Below are 21,700 nucleotides of genomic sequence, written 5' to 3' on the forward strand. Positions count from 1 at the left end.
TGCTGTGGATACTGACTCCGCTTTTCAGACTAGTGGTTAGCGCAGCCAGGGCAGTGTGCTTGGGCCCACTCTGTACTGACTCTTACTTTCCTCTGACTATCTGTCCGGTGTGTTGGAGTGTAGCCGAGCTCGTAGGGCTCCTGCCAACTGGTAGCGGGCAAGGGAGTCAGCGGTGAGGAGTAGCTGAGGCAGTTTAGCCTAGCCGCCCCAGAGAGTACAAGGCAAGGACATGCTAGTGTGATTAACACTGGCCAAAACAGGCAGCTCTGTCTGGCAGCTGGCTGTCTCCTCCAGCTCAGCAGATAGAGCTATATCTAGAGCTGGGAGCCACAAGAGGGATGAGTCCAGCCCACACAGCCTGAGCCATCACAGTCAGTTAACCTGGGCTCTGGGCTCTGATCACTACATTGAGAGAGAGGGAACTGGTGGGATGTGAGAGTAGTACTCCCCAGACAGAACAGTTGGAAGGTAAAGGTAAAACTTTACTCTAGAAAGTAAGCGGTCTCTGCGCTGGGAAGTGAGACATCAGAGGAATAGAGCTTGAGGGTCCTGCTGTGAGGAACGAAACGCTGAAGGGATGTAGGTATGTAGCTGTAGCGCTCCCCAAAGACAGAGTGCTAAATCTCAGAGGGAAGACAGTACACTGAAACATTAGACTCTCTTCATGTGGTTCCAGTCTGCCAGAGGGACGAGATAGGGCCCGCAGTTCAGCTTCACTCCATCTCCAACTCATAAAACACATAACACCTTCAATGCATCAGAGTTAGGACTTTCAAATATGGGCCACTACGTATCTTTAGACGTAGTTGAAAGCCCCTTGCCAATACTTAATGACAGACGAAAGGCATGTAGGCCTATTTTACAGGTTGTCACACAGATAGGAATACTCTAACTCTGAAAATGTCTCAAGGACAAATTGATTTGGCAGTAGAAGCTAAAGTGAAATGTCAATGTCATGTTTCAATGCTGGCCATACCAATTTCCTAAGTGCTTCTTCAACAGTTCTCCTTTAAAAACCCATATTGTGCCCTTATGGTTGCTGCTGTGCACCCTGCCGACTGCACCTCCTAGCTGTTAAGAGGTTAACAGGAGGAACCCTCCATAAAACCAGCATATATCCTCAAAGAGAATACCAATTAATCCAGACAAGTTTAATTTTACAACTACATAATCCACTGAGCTCCCGGTGCCTTGAGCCTCAAATCCATAAACGTCAGTGAGGCCTACTGGCAATGTGACCTTTTTAAATAAAGTGTTCACATCAAAGTCCAGAGGCCAAAGCTAACCAGTATCCCACTTCCGGAATGCCGGGCCATAAAAAAAAGTGTACTTTTTTTTTTTTTTTTTTTTTCTTTTTAAATTTTTATCCCCTTTTCTCCCCAATTTTTCGTGGTATCCAATCGCTAGTAATTACTATCTTGTCTCATCGCTACAACTCCCGTACGGGCTCGGGAGAGACGAAGGTCGAAAGTCATGCGTCCTCCGAAGCACAACCCAACCTAGCCGCACTGCTTCTTAACACAGCGCGCCTCCAACCCGGAAGCCAGCCGCACCAATGTGTCGGAGGAAACACCGTGCACCCGCCCCCTCGGTTAGCGCGCACTGCGCCCGGCCCGCCACAGGAGTCGCTGGAGCGCGATGAGACAAGGATATCCCTACCGGCCAAACCCTCCCTAACCCGGACGACGCTAAGCCAATTGTGCGTCGCCCCACGGACCTCCCGGTCGCGGCCGGCTGCGACAGAGCCTGGGCGCGAACCCAGACTCTGGTGGCGCAGCATAGCACTGCGATGCAGTGCTCTAGACCACTGCGCCACCCGGGAGGCCAAAAAAGTGTACTTAGAAGGGATTAAAAAGGCCAGTTCCGTACAGCAGATTTGGATGAGATGGAGTAGTGGTAGGAGTAAAGGAGGGAGGAGTGAATTAGCAAATGGTGTGTTTGTGGACCCTGGCAATGCGGGGCTCCTAGAGGCAGCCTAATGACTGCGCTCCGTCTGGCACGGGGGCCAAGTTTCCCTGACTCCTTTTAAGTTGCCTCCAGGCCACAGCTACCGTGTTATGAGGAACATATGCCCAGCTATCATGTAATTATACAATTATAAAGATTTTTCCTGCCACTAATTTCCATGACATGTCTCTGTGGACTTTTGATATGCTTTTGTAAAGCATTTATTGCTGCCATTCTCTTTACAGGGAAGGGGGGGGTCACTTGAATTTTTGCTGGTCTCTGTCATGTTTTCTTCAGAAATGCTCTACTGGTTAATGCTGTCTCAATGGTGGCTGTTGTGACCCATCCACAACGAATACAAATAGATTTGATGAGTCAAATGAGGAAGGAATTAATTAAACTGTGTCAAACTGGGGAGGGAGGGAGGGGGTGCGCGAAACAATTCCAAACACAGCAGTAAGCAATATCCAATATCTGAAACAATTCCAAACACAGCAGTAAGCCATATCCAATATCCAGTCATATCCAATTCTGATATAAAAGCTAATCTTTGTGCATAAGTCAGATTTGAATGTGCCATGAGGAAACAATCACATTTTCGCAAATTAAAAGGGAATTTTGACTCCTGTATCGGACCAGATGGTAGATTTAAGCATTATTTCTCTGTCCAATACCATTTGGAAGCATAATACAATCTTTATTCACACCAGAACAGACGGTTCATTTAATATTTTATGTGCAATATGTTACAATCGAGGCACGGAGAGCACTTGATATTCTGCAGTGTACCCGTTCTGATTAGTATGACCGTTTCCAGGACTACTGTGTTACTAACCTTATTCCAGGCCCCCCCTAGATGAGCGCTGACTTTACAAACAAATGTATCTTTTCAGGGGAAATAAAGAAGTATCAAATACCTGGTTTCCCGTTTGTTACGCAAATGTAACATTTATTTACAGAGTCATAATTGAATATCTAAAACCAAAGCCTTTTTGTTGCTACCACTCTTTCATGCCAATGAATGGCCAATTCTTGATTTACAGATTGAAACAATTGGAATTGGAATTCCTCTGATAGTCACTTCAAAAGATGCTGATATATATACTGTAAATGACCATTTGTTTTTTCTATATCTACCTACTGCCGGAGGTCCTGCTGGCTTTAGTGAGTGACCCCATCTATAAGGACAACAGAGTGACCGAATGACCACCACTAATGACTGCCACCAAGTAATCAAAGGCTGAGGCAGCTCATCTTTCCTGCCCTGAATAGAGGAGAGGAGTGGCTGACTTTTATTGTCCCAGCATGGGAAAGAGAGAGAGACCTTCTTTTGCTTGATGGATAGCATCTAACTGGGGAAAGAGCTGGGGAAAATGGTGATGTAGCTTATTCCCGTCATTTACATCCAACAGCTCAGCTACTGCAAGCAGTCCTGTGTGTGTTCGCCTCTGTCACGCTCTGACCTTAGAGAGCCTTTTTATGTCTCTATTTGGTTTGGTCAGGGTGTGATTTGGGGTGGGCATTCTATGTTTTTGTTTTCTATGATTTTGTATTTCTATGTTTTGGCCGGGTATGGTTCTCAATCAGGGACAGCTGTCTATCGTTGTCTCTGATTGGGAACCATACTTAGGTAGCCCTTTTCCCTCCTTTCAGTGTGGGAAGTTGTTTGTGGCACATAGCCCTTAAGCTTCACGGTTGTTTTGTATTGTTTATTGTTTTTGTCGGCGTCATCCTAATAAAAAGGAATATGTACGCTCACCACACTGCGCTTTGGTCCTCTTCATTCAACGGCCGTGACAGCCTCTGAATGTGACTAGGGTTGCAAATTTTGGGGAATATTCAGAGGTGGAAACTTTCCGTTGGAATTAACGGGAATATATGGGAATTAACAGGAATATGTGGGAATTAATGAAAATATATGAAAATTAATATTAATACCATTTAAATGTAGATGTTTTTTTCATTGGATATACAGTGGGGAGAACAAGTATTTGATACACTGCCGATTTTGCAGGTTTTCCAACTTACAAAGCATGTAGAGGTCTGTAATTTTTATCATAGGTACACTTCAACTGTGAGAGACGGAATCTAAAACAAAAATCCCAAAAATCACATTGTATGATTTTTAAGTAATTAATTTGCATTTTATTGCATGACATAAGTATTTGATACATCAGAAAAGCAGAACTTAATATTTGGTACAGAAACCTTTGTTTGCAATTACAAAGATCATACGTTTCCTGTAGTTATTGACCAGGTTTGCACACACTGCAGCAGGGATTTTGGCCCACTCCTCCATACAGACCTTCTCCAGATCCTTCAGGTTTCGGGGCTGTCGTTGGGCAATACGGACTTTCAGCTCCCTCCAAAGATTTTCTATTGGGTTCAGGTCTGGAGACTGGCTAGGCCACTCCAGGACCTTGAGATGCTTCTTACGGAGCCACTCCTTAGTTGCCCTGGCTGTGTGTTTCGGGTCGTTGTCATGCTGGAAGATCCAGCCACGACCCATCTTCAATGCTCTTACTGAGGGAAGGAGGTTTTTGGCCAAGATCTCGCGATACATGGCCCCATCCATCCTCCCCTCAATATGGTGCAGTCGTCCTGTCCCCTTTGCAGAAAAGCATCCCCAAAGAATGATGTTTCCACCTCCATGCTTCACGGTTGGGAGGGTGTTCTTGGGGTTGTACTCAACCTTCTTCTTCCTCCAAACACGGCGAGTGGAGTTTAGACCAAAAAGCTCTATTTTTGTCTCATCAGACCACATGACCTTCTCCCATTCCTCCTCTGGATCATCCAGATGGTCATTGGCAAACTTCAGACGGGCCTGGAAATGCGCTGGCTTGAGCAGGGGGACCTTGCATGCGCTGCAGGATTTCAATCCATGACGGTGTAGTGTGTTACTAATGGTTTTCTTTGAGACTGTGGTCCCAGCTCTCTTCAGGTCATTGACCAGGTCCTGCCGTGTAGTTATGGGCTGATCCCTCACCTTTCTCATGATCATTGATGCCCCACGAGGTGAGATCTTGCATGGAGCCCCAGACCGAGGGTGGTTGACCGTCATCTTCAACTTCTTCCATTTTCTAATAATTGCGCCAACAGTTGTTGCCTTCTCACCAAGCTGCTTGCCTATTGTCCTGTAGCCCATCCCAGCCTTGTGCAGGTCTACAATTTTATCCCTGATGTCCTTACACAGCTCTCTGGTCTTGGCCATTGTAGAGAGATTGGAGTCTGTTTGATTGAGTGTGTGTACAGGTGTCTTTTATACAGGTAACAAGTTCAAACAGGTGCAGTTAATACAGGTAATGAGTGGAGAACAGGAGGGCTTCTTAAAGAAAAACTAACAGGTCTGTGAGAGCCGGAATTCTTACTGGTTGGTAGGTGATCAAATACTTATGTCATGCAATAAAATGCAAATTAATTACTTAAAAATCATACAATGTGATTTTTGGGATTTTTGTTTTAGATTCCGTCTCTCACAGTTGAAGTGTACCTATGATAAAAATTACAGACCTCTACATGCTTTGTAAGTAGGAAAACCTTCAAAATCGGCAGTGTATCAAATACTTGTTCTCCCCACTGTATTTACCATATCATATGGAGTCAGAAATATAAACATTTTACCTTATCATAAGTAGACATAATTGCAAATGATTAAATCCTTCCAATAGAAATAAAATAAATGATCTCACTGAACAACAAAAGGGAATATTGAATGATCTCTAATGATCCATCACATCTCCCAAAAACGTTTTCAACATACATCTGTAAAATGACAGTCTAGAAACTAAAGCTTTGGTTGTCTTCCTCTCAGGCTTCCATGTCTTCTCCCTGGACCTCCTCAATGTCCACCTCTTGAACATCAGACTCTGAGGCCTAATCTTCAGTCACTTTCCAACCTTCTTGAGGAAGGATCGTTGTCAGGCTCAAAAAGCCCAAAATTTTCCCGGATGGACACCAATTTTTCAACCCTTGTATTGGTCAGCCTGTTGCATGCTTTGGTGTGTGTGTTCCCAAACAAGGACCAGTTGCACTCTGAGGTGGCTGATGTTGGTGTGATTTGGAGGATGATGGAAGCAACAGGGGAAAGATCCTCAGATCCACAAAGTCCCTTCCACCAGGTGGCTGATAAGATATGTTGGCACGACTGCCATATTGCATATTCATCCCAAAGCCGTTGCTTGGAAGTGTACTTCACCAGACTGCCAAGAACCTTGCCCTCATCCAGGCCAAGGTGGCGACACACAGTAGTGATGACACCATAGGCCTTGTTGATCTCTGCACCAGACAGGATGTTCTTGCCAGCATACTTGGGGTCCGACATGTACGCTGCAGCGTGTATGGGCTTCAGGCAGAAGTCTTCACGCTTTTTGATGTACTTCAGAACTGAAGTTTCCTCTGCTTGGAGCAACAGTGAAGTGGGCAGGGCAGTACGGATTTATTCTCTTACATCTGCAAGCAGAGTCTGAACATCAGACAGGATGGCATTGTCTCTCTCAATCCGTGCAATGGCTTCTGCTATAGGTTTCAGGAGTTTCAGGCTGCTTACCACTCTCTCCTAAAATACATCATCCAGGAGGATCCTCTTGATGGGGCTGTCCATATCGGCAGACTGTGATATGACAATTTCTTGGAGAGACTCCTTCCCCTCCAGGAGACTGTCAAACATGATGACAACACCACCCCAACGGGTGTTGCTGGGAAGCTTCAATGTGGTGCTCTTATTCTTCTCACTTTGCTTGGTGAGGTAGATTGCTGCTATAACTTGATGACCATTCACATACCCAATCATTTCCTTGGCTCTGTTGTAAAGTGTATCCATTGTTTTCAGTGCCATGATAACCTTGAGGAGCAGATTCAATGCATGAGCAGCACAGCCAATGGGTGTGATGTGAGGGTAGGACTCCTCCACTTTAGACCATGCAGCCTTCATGTTTGCAGCATTGTCTGTCACCAGTGCAAATACCTTCTGTGGTCCAAGGTCATTGATGACTGCCTTCAGCTCATCTGCAATGTAGAGACCGGTGTGTCTGTTGTCCCTTGTGTCTGTGCTCTTGTAGAATACTGGTTGAGGGGTGGAGATGATGTAGTTAATTATTCCTTGCCCACGAACATTCGACCAGCCATCAGAGATGATTGCAATACAGTCTGCTTTCTCTATGATTTGCTTGACCTTCACTTGAACTCTGTTGAACTCTGCATCCAGCAAATGAGTAGATAAAGCATGTCTGGTTGGAGGGGTGTATGCTGGGTGAAGAACATTCGGAAATCTCTTCCAATACACATTACCTGTGAGCATCAGAGGTGAAGCAGTTACATACACAGCTCGAGCAAGACATTCATCAGCATTTATCTAACTACGTTCCTCTATTGAGTCAACAAAAACTTCTGATTCCAGGATGACCATGAGCTGTTGAATTGATAAGGTGTCTGATTCATCATTTTCACCTCGAATAGAAGTAGAGGGACTTTTGTCAGAAGTTGCTTGGTGTGAGCGCTAAGGGAACTTTATGCACCTGGCCAGATGATTCTGCATCTTTGTTGCATTCTTCACATATGATTTGGCACAGTATTTGCAAATGTACACAGCTTTTCCTTCTACATTAGCTGCCGTGAAATGTCTCCACATATCAGATAGTGCCCGTGACATTTTCCTGTAAAAAATGAGTAAAAATAAATAAATACAATTCCATGTACAGATATATACGTAGTTAAGCAGTTATATTAAACAACTCCTTTGTCAGATAAATGTTTAAAAAGAAACATGTATGGAATCAGGTGAATTAACAATCCTCAGTTAGCAGGCTCAAGCAAGCTGAAACCTACATGGTAGAAAAAACTAACTAGCAGAAATTGTTAACAAGTTAGAAATGATTTAAACACACTTTGCTGTAGGCTACTATTTACTAGTTAACAAAATATCATGTATGTCACATAAAATATATTCACCCCACCCAGTATTCTAATCAAATCTTACCAGAAAGCATGTAGTCCTTGGCTCAGACAGTGTAGTAGTGTGGGCTCAATAGCATCTCATTAGTGTGCAAGATCTTGAGAATCAGCTGTACATGTGATGGAAGAGTGCACTGCACATGTGATGGAAGAATGCACTGTGTATGCAGAGGGTTGCAATTCCATTGAATTGGGGATAGTTTAACCAAAATATGCCACAAGACCTAGAATTGTCTTATGTGTATCCCACAAAAAAAGATTCACTGTTATAACTAACTTTTTGGAGGAATTTAAGCTAAATTCCCCAAATTCCCGGGCTTAACTTCCAATTGAAAATCTTCGAAACATTCCGGAAACTTACCAGAAAGTTTCCGACCCTTTGCAACCCTAGTTGTGACTGACTGGGCTGACACACAATGAAAGTCTGATAATCAGAGATTGATTCATAACATGTTAGACAAGTTTCAACACCTTTACTGAAAACATTACATTGCCTTTCAACATCGCTATTCAAGATAGTAAACTAGAATGAACAGTATCATAGTAACCCTTGCCCCTTGCGGGAGACTACTGTACAGCTCTGTGATTCATTGCCTCTACAGCAGAGATCATCAACTAGATTCAAACGCGGGACGATTGTTTCTTGAGCAGATAGTCAGGGGACCGAAACATAATTACAAATAATTTGTAGACTGCAAAACAGATATAAAATTTGACTAAAACATAATAATTTCAAACCTTGATTACATTTGTATACTATCACGTATCTGTCTATTGTGCATGGGAATACTTTGGAACAGATCTCCAAAAGGAAAATCAATTGGAGCTGATTTGCTTGTGTTTATATAGTATTTTATGTCCAACAATAAAATGTCATAAAAAATAATAATTATATTATATTCTTTGCTCAGAAAACTTGGGGAGCCAAATAAAAATCACACCCGGGCCACCCTGCCGTACAGTATAAGATCCCAAGTCAACGGATATGTGTTCAGAGTAAGGGCCTGCAGTTACATTCCTCATACAGTCCTGAACTGTGGCTCTTACTGTCATACGGGGGTGTCCCAAATTCTCTATATAGTGCATTACTTTAGACCAGGGTCCCTACATAGGGAATAGGGTACCGTTTGGGACGCATCCTGAGAGAGGGTGTGGGAGAGATGTGAGAGGTGTAACCTGACACTGAAGGAAGATAGCCAGTGTCTATTTGTATTCACAGTTTGTCGACTGTTATATTAACAGAGGCAAGCCGCAGCCTGATCTCAAGGAGATCCCGTAAAAAGAAGAGCAAATTGACTCAACTGTATGAAACAGCCCCTGGACAAGGCAAGCATGAGCAGAAGATACTTAACTACTGTACTGCTATATAGTACCTATTATGCTACGTAGCTCCAACTGTTCCTTCCTATAGTAGGAGAGTCTAGACCAGAGAACATAGCCTCGTATTAGCCTATGTCATGTTTTTAAAAAGATAGATCCTGGTCTATGTTTGCTAGAGGTGAGTCAGAAATGAATTAGCACTGCTGAGTGACTCACACACAAAAATGAATCCCCCGTTATAATGGAAAATGGTTGATAATCCAAAAGGTTACATGGGCGAGCCAGAACAACACCTGCATCCTGATGGGGATGTCAAACTGACAATAACAGTGGTGTCAAATAGTATACCAGTTCAAAATCCTCCAGCGTTGTTCTCATGTTGAAACAGAGACTGTGGTATTGGTTACTTACAGCCAATAAAGACTGTTTATAAATACTGAAAACATGGAGCCATGGTGCTTATACATGTGTGTGTGTGTGTGTGTGTGTGTGTGTGTGTGTGTGTGTGTGTGTGTGTGTGTGTGTGTGTGTGTGTGTGTGTGTGTGTGTGTGTGTGTGTGTGTACGCACTACGCCTATACCCTGAGCCTCAAGCAAATGACTCAAAGACAAATGGTCAATGACAGTGACAGTGGCACCAGTTTATGACCATATAGTGTATGTTCGAACTGCTTGCTCACTACAAATGTTGGCTCAGATGATGAAATGTTTATGAACAGCGATGAAATGAGCCATATTTTTTGTGCTTTCTTCTCAACTCTATGTGCATATTTCTATCTCCTAACTTGAGGCGTAAAATTACTATGTAGGCCTATTATGACAAACCCTTTGATATTGCCATTGAACTTCCAATAATATCCTTTGTCATTCTGAATAAAAAAGTAGGTCTAAACAATTCATAGATGGCCATAAAACCAGACAAATAATGGAGACAGGTCTATGTGTGAAATAAGCTATCCTGAGGGAAACATGTTGCTGCCCAATGGTCAAAGTGACCATGTCGTGGTTGCAGCAGTTCAGTCATAACTCAACATACCTGGTTCCTTCTTGCTCCCCTTCCCTCCGTCTCTGTTCTTCTTCAGCACTGCCTTGAACATGGTCTGATTCTTGGAATCCTCTCACTCTCCCCCTGCAAAAACACGACATTTTGACACTCAGAGAGAGCCGAACAGGCAGAGAGTGAGTGAGCGAGTCTACAGAAACTTTACACGCTGATGATAACGCATCCTGCATTTCATACACTCTTCTCCTGACACTCCTCTGAGATTTTTCCCACAGCGCTCCCAATCCGGCAGGTCATCTCTAGAGGGCCGACCACAGAAAGAATGATCTAATAATTAAATGGAACGGGCAAGGTCTGCTATCTTGTTTTGCAGGAAAATAGTTTGTCAGATTCTCCACATTCCACATCTAAATTGATGCTGCTGAACTTGGTCCTTCTCGCTCACTTTTCACGAAATGTCTAACATTTGGATATATTCACTGAATCTTTAGAATCATAGTCTAGTGGCACGTACAGTGCATTTGGAAAGCATTCAGACCCCTTCACTTTTTCCACATTTTGTTACATTACAGCCTTATTCTACAGCCTTATTCTAGGTTGGATGAGGAGCGTCACAGCACAGCTATTTTCAGGTCTCTCCAGAGATGTTTGGTCAGGTTCAAGCCCGGGCTCGGGCTGGGCCACTCAAGGACATTCAGAGACTTGTCCCGAAGCCACTCCTGCGTTGTCTTGGCTGTATGCTTGGGGTTGTTGTCCTGTTGGAAGGTGAATCTTTGCCCCAGTCTGAGGTCTTGAGCGCTCCGGAGCAGGTTTCATCAAGGATCTCTCTGTACTTTGCTCCATTCATCTTTCCCTCGATCCTGACTAGTCTCCCATTCCCTGCCGCTGGAAAACATCCCCACAGCATGATGCTGCCACCACCATGCTTCACAGTAGAGATGGTGCCAGGTTTCCTCCAGACTTAACGCTTGGCATTCAGGCCAAAAAGTTCAATCTTGGTTTCATCAGACCAGAGAATCTTGTTTCTAATGGTCTGAGAGTCCTTTAGGTGCCTTTTGGCAAACTACAAGAGGGCTGTCATGTGCCTTTTACTGAGGTGGCTTCCATCTGGCAACTCTACCATAAAGGTCTGATTGGTGGAGTTCTGCAGAGATGGTTGTCCTTCTGGAAGGTTTCCCATCTTCACAGAGGATCTCTGGAGCTCTGTCAGAGTGACCATTGGGTTCTTGATTACCTCCCTGACCAAGGCCTTTCTTCCAAGATTGCTCAGTTTGGCCGGGTGGCCAGCTCTAGGAAGGGTCTTGGTGGTTCCAAACTTCTTCCATTCAAGAATGATGGAGCCCACTGTGTTCTTGGGGACCTTCAATGCTGCAGAAATGTTTTGGTACCCTTATCCAGATCTGTGCCTCGACACAATCCTGTCTTGGAGCTCTACAGACAATTCCTTCAACCTCATGGCTTGGTTTTTGCTCAGACATGCACTGTCAACTGTTGGACCTTATATAGACAGGTGCCTTTCCAAATCTTGTCCAATCAATTGAATTTAGCACAGGTGCACTCCAATCAAGTTGTAGAAACATCTCAAGGATGATTAATGGAAACAGGATGCACCGGAGCTCAATTTCGAGTCTCATAGCAAAGGGTCTGAATACTTATGTAAATAAGGTATTTCTGTTTATATTTTTAATAGATTTGCAAACATTTCTAAAAACCTGTTTTCACTTTGTCTGTATGGGATATTATGTGTAGATTGATGAGAAAAGGGAAGGGGTCTGAATACTTTCAGAATACAGTGCATGCTGGTAACTTGAAGTAATATAGCTAGGTAAAAGAACCTTGGTGAATTGCATTTTGTTGTGATTTATGTTCTGCGATTCTAACATCTATTACTTTAAAAAACAGGAGTGTTACTGTTCTGGTTGGCCATTTTCTTGCATTCACAGTACAATGCAGTCCCAAATTAGAGCCCAAACTATTAACCACCCTGATTTTGTCAACACCTCATATATTGTTTTTCTTCACTCTTCACTTCCTAATAGCTGAATACATTGTGCTGAATTTGGCACTCTACTTATAGAACCAGCACATTATTCACCATGGAGATGGAGAGCGGAGGCCCTGCCAAATATGGCCGTCTTTTTGCACACAGGACATAGGCTGCAAGAAGCCAGAATCTGGGCCATCAGTAAGCTAGCCTGGGGCCCAGGGGCCCAGGGGCTCCACTTAGATCTCCACTGGCTCCTGGAGATGTGGAGGAAAAAACTATTGTTTTTCATTAGCAGGGAGGCCTTCCGAGACACATCGATCCAAGCCCTCAGTTGAGATGATGTGCACTAGCCCTCTTTTGACAGGCTAATGGGGGTGAATGATGAAAGATGGGGGGGCACGACAGTTACCTTGCTGGATCTGTACCACACAGCTTCTTCAAAACAGGCATAACAAGCCTTTTCACTCAATATTTTTCTAAGGCACAATTGAACTGCATTATCCATCTGAAAGCATATTGGGTGGGAATATACTGGGACTAGCCTAAATCTGTCTAGACAAACAAACTGTACAACGGCAGAACACTAAAACAAAAGACAGAGGATCAGTGAGGCCAAGAAAAGCACACACAACACTCACCTTCAAAATACACATTCATGACTAGCCTATTCATTGAATTATAATGAAGGTCCATCACCTTCAGTCTGACTACACCCAGAGAGTAGCCTATTAAAACAGGTAACAGTCTAAACTAGAGGTCGACCGATTTATCGGAATGGCCGATTTCAAGTTTTCATAACAATCGGAAATCGGTATTTTTGGACACCGATTTGGCCGATTTAAAAAAAACATATATATATATATTTTTTTTACACCTTTATTTAACTAGGCAAGTCAGTTAAGAACACGTTCTTATTTTCAATGACGGCCTAGGAACGGTGGGTTAACTGCCTTGTTCAGGGGCAGAACGACAGATTTTTACCTTGTCAGCTCGGGGATTCAATCTTGCAACCTTACAGTTAACTAGTCCAACGCTCTAACGACCTGCCTCTCATTGCACTCCACGAGGAGCCTGCCTGTTACGCGAATGCAGTAAGAAGCCAAGGTAAGTTGCTAGCTAGCATTATACTTATCTTATAAAAAACAATCAATCAATCAATCATAATCACTAGTTAACTACACATGGTTGATGATATTACTAGTTTATCTAGCGTGTCCTGCGTTGCATATAATCGATGCAGTGCGCATTCACCGGAAAAGGACTGTCGTTGCTCCAACGTGTACCTAACCATAAACATCAATGCCTTTCTTAAAATCAATACACAGAAGTATATATTTTTAAACCTGCATATTTAGCTAAAAGAAATCCAGGTTAGCAGGCAATATTAACCATGTGAAATTGTGTCACTTCTCTTGCGTTCATTGCACACAGAGTCAGGGTATATGCGATAATAATAAACGTTTTGTTTTCGAAATGATAGTTTCCGGATTCGACCATATTAATGACCAAAGGCTCGTATTTCTGTGTTATTATGTTATAATTAAGTCTATGATTTGATATTGAATAGAGCAGTCTGACTGAGCGATGGTAGGCAGCAGCATGCTCGTAAGCATTCATTCAAACAGCACTTTCGTGCGTTTTGCCAGCAGCTCTTCACTGTGCTTCAAGCATTGCGCTGTTTATGACTTCAAGCCTATCAACTCCCGAGATTAGGCTGGTGTAACCGATGTGAAATGGCTAGCTAGTTAGCGGGGTGCGCGCTAATAGCGTTTCAAACGTCACTCGCTCTGAGACTTGGAGTAGTTGTTCCCCTTGCTCTGCATGGGTAACGCTGCTTCGAGGGTGGCTGTTGTCGATGTGTTCCTCGTCCGAGCCCAGGTAGGAGCGAGGAGAGGGACGGAAGCTATACTGTTACACTGGCAATGCTAAAGTGCCTATAAGAACATCCAATAGTCAAAGGTATATGGAATACAAATGGTATAGAGAGAAAAAGTCCTATAAATACTATATTAACTACAACCTAAAACCTCTTACCTTGGAATATTGAAGTCTCATGTTAAAAGGAACCACCAGCTTTCATATGTTCTCATGTTCTGAGCAAGGAACTTAAACGTTAGCTTTTTTACATGGCACATATTGCACTTTTACTTTCTTCTCCAACACTTTGTTTTTGCATTATTTAAACCAAATTGAGCATGTTTCATTATTTATTTGAGGCTAAATTGATTTTTATTGATGTATTATATTAAGTTAAAATAAGTGTTCATTCAGTATTGTTGTAATTGTCATTATTACAAATAAATAAATAAAAACCGGCCGATTAATCGGTATCGACCTTTTTTGGTCCTCCAATAATCGGTATCGGCGTTGAAAAATCATAATCGGTCGACCTCTAGTCTAAACCCTGTCAAAGACGGGACAGGGTGTCACGCCCTGACCATAGTTTGCGTTGTATGTTTCTATGTTTTGTTTGGTCAGGGTGTGATCTGAGTGGGCATTCTATGTTGTATGTCTAGTTTGTCTGTTTCTATGTGTTTGGCCTGATATGGTTCTCAATCAGAGGCAGGTGTTAGTCGTTGTCTCTGATTGGGAACCATATTTAGGTAGCCTGTTTTGTATTGTGGGTTGTGGGTGATTGTTCCTGTTCGTGTGTTCCTGTGTTTAGTGTTCACTATTTCGGGACTGTTGCGTCTTCGTTTATTTTGTCAGTTTATAGTTTTTTTTCTTTATTGAAAGTATTCTAAATAAATATGAATACTCACCACGCTGCGTATTGGTCCGATATCTCCTACTCCTCCTCAGACGAGGAGGACGAAGAACGTGACACAGGGGTTCTACTAAGCTATATGGAATTGTATTAAGGTCATACCAGGTATCATTTTCACTCCAGCATATCAGTGCTGGAGGCGTCACTACAGACACCCTGGTTTGATTCCAGGCTGTATCGCAACTGGCCGTGATTGGGAGTCCCATAGGGCGACGCACAATTGGCCCAGCGTCGTCCGGGTTTGGCCGGTGTAGGCCGTCTTTGTAAATAAGAATTTGTTCTCAACTGATTTGCCTAGTTAAATAAAGGTTAAATCATTTGTTTTATTACCGCTATTAGCCTATAGAAATGCATTCAATAACAAATTCACTACATGGAACAACAGATAGTTCACCCCAAAAATCTAAAGGATGTTTGCTCTGAGAGATATAAGAAAGATGAGGAAACAATTGTTTATTTCTTTTGTTACATATATTTAACCCCTTATTTTGGGAATTTAACAGTCTCAATATATACTTCCATACATTTTTTCACCTTCAGACAAGTCTTTTGAGGCATGTGGGCGTCCTGGAGCAAAACAACTAGGGCTGTCCCCGACTAAAAAAAATCTTTGTCGACCAAGAGTCATCTGTTCTTTCGACCAATCGATTGGTGTAAACCATCAGACAAGCTCAGTGCTTACATCAGACAAGCTCAGTGCATATGGTTTATTTGATTAAAACACATAATGCTCAGTGACTTTCAACCTGGCCCCGTCATAGGATGCCACCTTTCCTACAAATCAGGTCGTCAAATTTCTGCCCTGCTAGAGCTGCCAAAGTCAACTGTATGTGCTTGTACTGTAAAGTGGGAACGTCTAGGAGCAACAGGGGCTCAGCCGTGAAGTGGTAGGCCACACAAGCACGTAGCGTGAAAAAATTATCTGTCCTCGGTCGCAACACTCACTACCGACTTCCAAACACCTTGGGGATGAATTGGAACACCGACTGCGAGCCAGGCCTAATCGCCCAACATCAGTGCCCAAACTCACTAATGATCTTGCGGCTGAATGGAAGCAAGTCCCCACAGCAATGTTCAACATCTAGTGGAAAGCCTTCACAAAAGAGTGGAGGCTGTTATAGCAGCAAAGGGGGCGACCAATTTCAAATGAATACCCATGATTTTGTAATGAGATGTTTGACAAGCAGGTGTCCACATACTTTTGGTAATTTAGTGTATGTATATAGATTCAGTGCATTCAGAAAGTATCAGACCCCATTTTTTTAATTTTATTTATGTTACAGCCTTTTTCTAAAATCAATGAAATATTTTTTTCCCCTCATCAATATACACACAATACCACATAATGACAATACAAAAACACTGTTAACAAATGTATAAAAAAAACAGAAAAACAGAAATACCCTATTTAAATAATGCAAATGGTGGTCACACCAGATACTGACTGGTTTTCTGATCCACACCCCTACCTTTTTTTAAGGTATTTGTGAACAACAGATGCATATCTGTATTGCCAGTCAAGTTCCTTATATGAACTGTAACTCATTAAAATCTTTGAAATTGTTGCATGATGCATTTCAATTTTTGTTCAGTGTATATAGTGCTATTTATTTATTTTTATGACCATTTCATTTTTTTTATATCCCTTAGTCCTGCATGTTGGAGCTCTGAACCTAAGATTTTCATTGTACCCTGCAATCTCTGTACATGTGACTATTCAACACTCTGAATCTGATTTTTTTAAATTTCACTTTAAGTTCTGTCATTTTAATTCTATCTTTCATTGATTAGCCTGGATATCTCCTAATAACTTGCCACTCGGAGGCTCTAGCTCTATGACTGTAGCCTAGTGCCGGTTTGATGACTTGTAATTGGACGACAACAAGCTACACGCGCCACTCTTGTGAAAAGAAACAGCACCAGTAGCATAAATTATAAAATGTTCTCTCTTTGAGGGAACCACGATGTAGACCAGGGATCGGCAAATTTGATGGGGTGGGGGCCACAAAAAAACGGAACTCATCATGAGGGGCCGCAGTGGCTCGTGGGTCAAGGGCTGCACATGTTTACAATCACTGTATCCCACACATTCATTTGTACTGTGGCCAAGTTCAGAGCCAGGTGGACCACGCTAACGCTAATTGATGTAGAGGAGAGAAACACTACTACTCCTAATCCTAGATGCTAACTTTGCTCTAAGCTTGATTGCCATTAGGCCTACATTTTGGGTGAATTTCTGAGGCATCCATAGTTCTATTGAAGGGCAGACTGGGCTTAAAGTTAAAGGTAGAGAGCAAGAGTTAGGATATATATAGGCTAGGCTATATTCCCTGTCTTTAAATCTCCCTGTGACATATGATCTATAAGAGTTAATGAAATCAACATGTGCCTCTTATAAGAACAAAGGGACAAAATCAACATTAAAAAACGATAAGCTTTAGGTGGAAAAAAATTGTGACCTTTAAGAAAAACTAAAGAGCAGAGCATAGGCCTACAACATACAGGACGGCTAGGCACTAAGATTGATCTAACCCTCAGTTTGATAAGCCAATTGACTACCAACCAACCCATAACATTTAGAAGTTGTGATATTATCTTCTTTGGTCAAAGCCCCTGGAAAGGGCCTCTATCAGAGCAGCACTGCCAAAGAAATACTGTGGCTGTCAGGCCTTTGTGGACACACTGAATTGAGGGGTAGACACTCAATTTTCACATTTGTTCTGAGGCACCGCAAAGCAAGCACCATTCCCAGAGCCACAGCCACCACTAGGCGTATGGTAGAGATTCCCAGGGACCACCACCAGTCAAAAATATAGGCTGGAGGCTGGAGGTACTGGGAATTGTCAATCACATTGACACACATAGGCCTACATAGACCTATAGACTACACATTCTCCCATAATTAAAAATATCAGGCTTAGGCCTAATTGTAAACATGTAAGAGGTTCTGGGCATGTCTAATCTGTGTTTGAACTGCAATTAATGACCTTTTAGGAAATTATGTGCAGAATTGCCTCACCTGCTGTACATCGCCCATATCACCTTATAAGTAGGCCTAGTAGTCACCTTTGGTGTAAGACAAGCTTAATCTAAGGGACGATCCTCGAATTCTATGATCCTATGACCCAATAGAAAACTATCCTTTCAGCTCGCAAAAAGTGGATACCAGATGGGTTCAAGTTATCATGTTGTAGCCTTTTCACTGGTCTCCCTTAATGGAGTTCACCACATACAGGTTGAGGGGAAGAAAGGAAAGTCTCACCTGCACAATGGCAAAGGCTGACATGTGCTTAATGGGGCCATCTATAAGACGGTCATCCGAGACGCTGGACTATATATATATAACGGAAGTGGGATTGTTTTCCTGATTGCCTTCGGGGCTGGTGCCATCGACACACAGGCATGTTTGAGTGTGGAGCTGCTTTGTACTCTGAGATGTCAGACAATGAAGAGAGCAACCTTCAGCATGACTTCCCCTGCAGCCTGTGGTCAGTTTCTTATTTACTGCTCTCCTGATAACGGCCATCGCCAGTCTTTTCATCCACTGATTCTACATGAATGATTCCTCTAAATTTCCCCCACCGCTGTTGTCATAGCGACAGTCGAAATTCACACCGGGCTGTCTATGACCTTTCAGTCATCTGAGAAAATAGACACTTTGCCAATAACAGTTTGTCAGATAAAGAATGCCTCTATGAAATGAGTTTTTATTTGTGGGAGATTGGGCAAATGTTCATTTCCAGCCTACATTTGACAGGTTAAAGATGATGGACATTTTATTACTGGCCATTTATACAGAAAGAGGAAATAGGCTGTTCTGAATTCAAAGTTCACTAAAACAATGAGAAGTGAACAACACAATCCTAAACCCTGGAAGAGGAAGTGAAGGAGCAGGTATGGAAGAATGGGTGGAAGCTGTCTCAGGCATTGTGCACAATGTCTGCCCTTCACACTGGAAGCCTACAGTATGTTATGAAAGGAGGAAATGACAATGAGCAACCCTTTTTTACATACCCAGTCCACGAGTTCCACTATGATTCACGCACATCCCAGCTCCAAAACACAACCAATGCTGTGCTGTCCACAAATATGAGAGGAAGGAGTGTGTGTCTGGCTGGCTGAGATTTACAACACAACAAAGCTATTTTATTCCTGTCAAATTTCCTGAAAGTGTTGCTTTAGGAAACAAGTCGTTGACATTCTTTTAAGGCAGTATCAATAAAGTTGTTAATTAACTCTTCACTGGCCATATTTGCTTCCTTCTTGTACCGCAAAGGCAATGTTCAACAAATACAGCTGAAGTCAGAAGTTTACATACACCTAGCCAAATACATTTAAACTCAGTTTTTCACAATTCCTGACATTTAATCCTTGTAAGAATTCCCTGTTTCAGGTCACTTATAATAAAGTGGTGATCCTAAGAATGTGAAATGTCAGAATAATAGTAGAGAGAATGATTTATTTCAGCTTTTATTTCTCTCATCACATTCCCAGTGGGGCAGAAGTTTACATACACTCAGTATTTGGAAGCATTGCCTTTAAACTGTTTAACTTGGGTAAAAAGTTTTGGGTAGCCTTCCACAAGCTTCCCACAATAAGTTGGGTGAATTTTGGCCCATTCGTCCTGACAGAGCTTGTGTAACTGAGTCAGGTTTATAGGCCTCCATTGTCCTCCCTCATGATGCCGTCTATTTTGTGAAGTGCACTGGTCCCTCCTGCAGCAAAGCACCCCCACAACATGATGCTGCCACCCCTGTGCTTCACAGTTGGGATGGTGTTCTTCGGCTTGCAAGCCTCCCCCTTTTTCCTCCAAACATAACGATGGTCATTATGGCCAAACAGTTCTATTTTTGTTTAATCAGACCAGAGGACATTTCTGCAAAAAGTACGATCTTTGTCCCCATGTGCAGCTGCAAACCGTAGTCTGTCTTTTTTATGGCAGTTTTGGAGCAGTGGCTTCTTCCTTGCTGAGCGGCCTATCAGGTTATGTCGATATAGGACTCGTTTTACTGTGGATATAGATACTTTTGTACCTGTTTCCTCCAGCATCTTCACAAGGTCCTTTGCTGTGGTTCTGGGATTTATTTGCCTTTTTCTCACCAAAGTATGTTCATCTCTAGAAGACAGACCGCATCTCCTTCCTGAGCGGTATGACGGTTGCGTGGTCCTATGGTGTTTACACTTGCGTACTATTGTTTGTACAGATGAACGTGGTACCTACAGGCGTTAGGAAATTGCTCCCAAGGATGAACCAGACTTTTGGAGGTCTACAATTTTTTCTCTGAGGTCTTGGCTGATTTCTTTTAATTTTCCATTGATGTCAAGCAAGAGGCACTGAGTTTGAAGGTAGGCCTTGAAATACATCCACAGGCACACCTCCAATTGACAAAAATTATGTCAATTTGCCAATCAGAAGCTTCTTGTCACGTTCCTGACCTGTTTTCTGTTTAGTTTTGTGTGTTAGTTGGTCAGGACGTGAGTTTGGGTGGGCATTCTATGTTGTCTGTTTCTATGTTGGTTTAGGGTTGCCTGGTATGGCTCTCAATTGGAGGCAGGTGTTTGGCGTTCCTCTAATTGAGAGTCATATTTAGGTAGGCTGTTCACAGTGTTTGTTTGTGGGTGGTTGTCTCCTGTGTCAGTGTTTGTCGCACCATACGGGACTGTTACGGTTTGTTCATTTCATGTAGGCTATTTTTCCCTGTTCGTGCGTTCTCGTGTTTATGTATGTTCGTCGTTCAGGTCTGTCTACTTTCGTTTTGTTATTTTGTATCATTATCAAGTATAGTTCGTTTTCGTCTTGTCTTTAATAAATATTATGTGTTCACAACCCGCTGCGCCTTGGTTCCCTCACTACTCCTCCTTTTCGGTAGAAGAGGAGGAGGACCGCCGTTACAGAACCACCCACCTATCCAGAGCCAAGCAGCGGTGTAAACGGAGTAAGGGACAGCGAAAGAAGGAGGAATGGACTTGGGACGATGTATTGGACGGTAAAGGTTGCTACACATGGGAGGAGATCCTGGCTGGAAGGGATCGCCTCCCATGGGAACAGGTGGAGGCACTGAGGAGAGCAGAGGCTACTGGGTTGAAGAACCGGAGTTATGAGGGGACGCGTCTTGCACGGAAGCCCGAAAAGCCCGTGAGTAACTCCCAAAAATTTCTTGGGGGGGGGCTAAGGGGTTGTGGGCCAAGGGCAGGTAGGAGACCTGCGCCCACTTCCCAGGCTAACCGTGGAGAGCGGGAGTACGGGCAGACACCGTGTTACGCAGTAGAGCGCACGGTGTCTCCTGTACGAGTGCATAGCCCAGTGCGGGTTATTCCACCTCCCCGCACTGGTAGGGCTAGATTGAGTATTGAGCCAGGTGTCATGAGGCCGGCTCAACGCGTCTGGTCTCCAGTGCGTCTCCTCGGGCCGGCATACATGGCACCTGCCTTACGCATGGTTTCCCCGGTTCGCCTACATAGCCCGGTGCGGGTTATTCCACCTCCCCGCACTGGTCGGGCAACCGGGAGTATTCAACCAGGTAAGGTTGGGCAAGCTCAATGCTCAAGAGTGCCAGTACGCCTCCACGGTCCGGTATTTCCGGCACCACCTCCCCGCCCCAGCCTAGTACCTACAGTGCCTACATTACGCACTAGGCTACCAGTGCATTTCCAGAGCCCTGTTCCTCCTCCACGCACTCTCCCTATAGTGCGTGTATCCAGTTCGGTGCCTCCAGTTCCGGCACCAC

General features: G+C 43.4%; 1 protein-coding gene across 11 annotated transcripts in view; it reads right to left on the bottom strand.

The window, feature by feature from the left end:
• The window catches only part of LOC139546930 (protein TANC1-like), a 303,586-nt gene that overhangs the window by 227,101 nt on the left and 54,785 nt on the right, over positions 1–21,700 (bottom strand). For all 11 annotated transcript variants that reach the window (XM_071355901.1, XM_071355900.1, XM_071355905.1 and 8 more), the window contains one exon: positions 10,252–10,344. In XM_071355901.1, coding sequence (XP_071212002.1) covers positions 10,252–10,312 — 61 coding nt within the window. In that variant the 5' untranslated portion in view covers positions 10,313–10,344. The remainder of the gene's footprint in view (positions 1–10,251; positions 10,345–21,700) is intronic.

This window comes from Salvelinus alpinus, chromosome 20 (assembly GCF_045679555.1).
Source record: "Salvelinus alpinus chromosome 20, SLU_Salpinus.1, whole genome shotgun sequence".
NCBI classification, from domain to species: domain Eukaryota; kingdom Metazoa; phylum Chordata; class Actinopteri; order Salmoniformes; family Salmonidae; genus Salvelinus; species Salvelinus alpinus.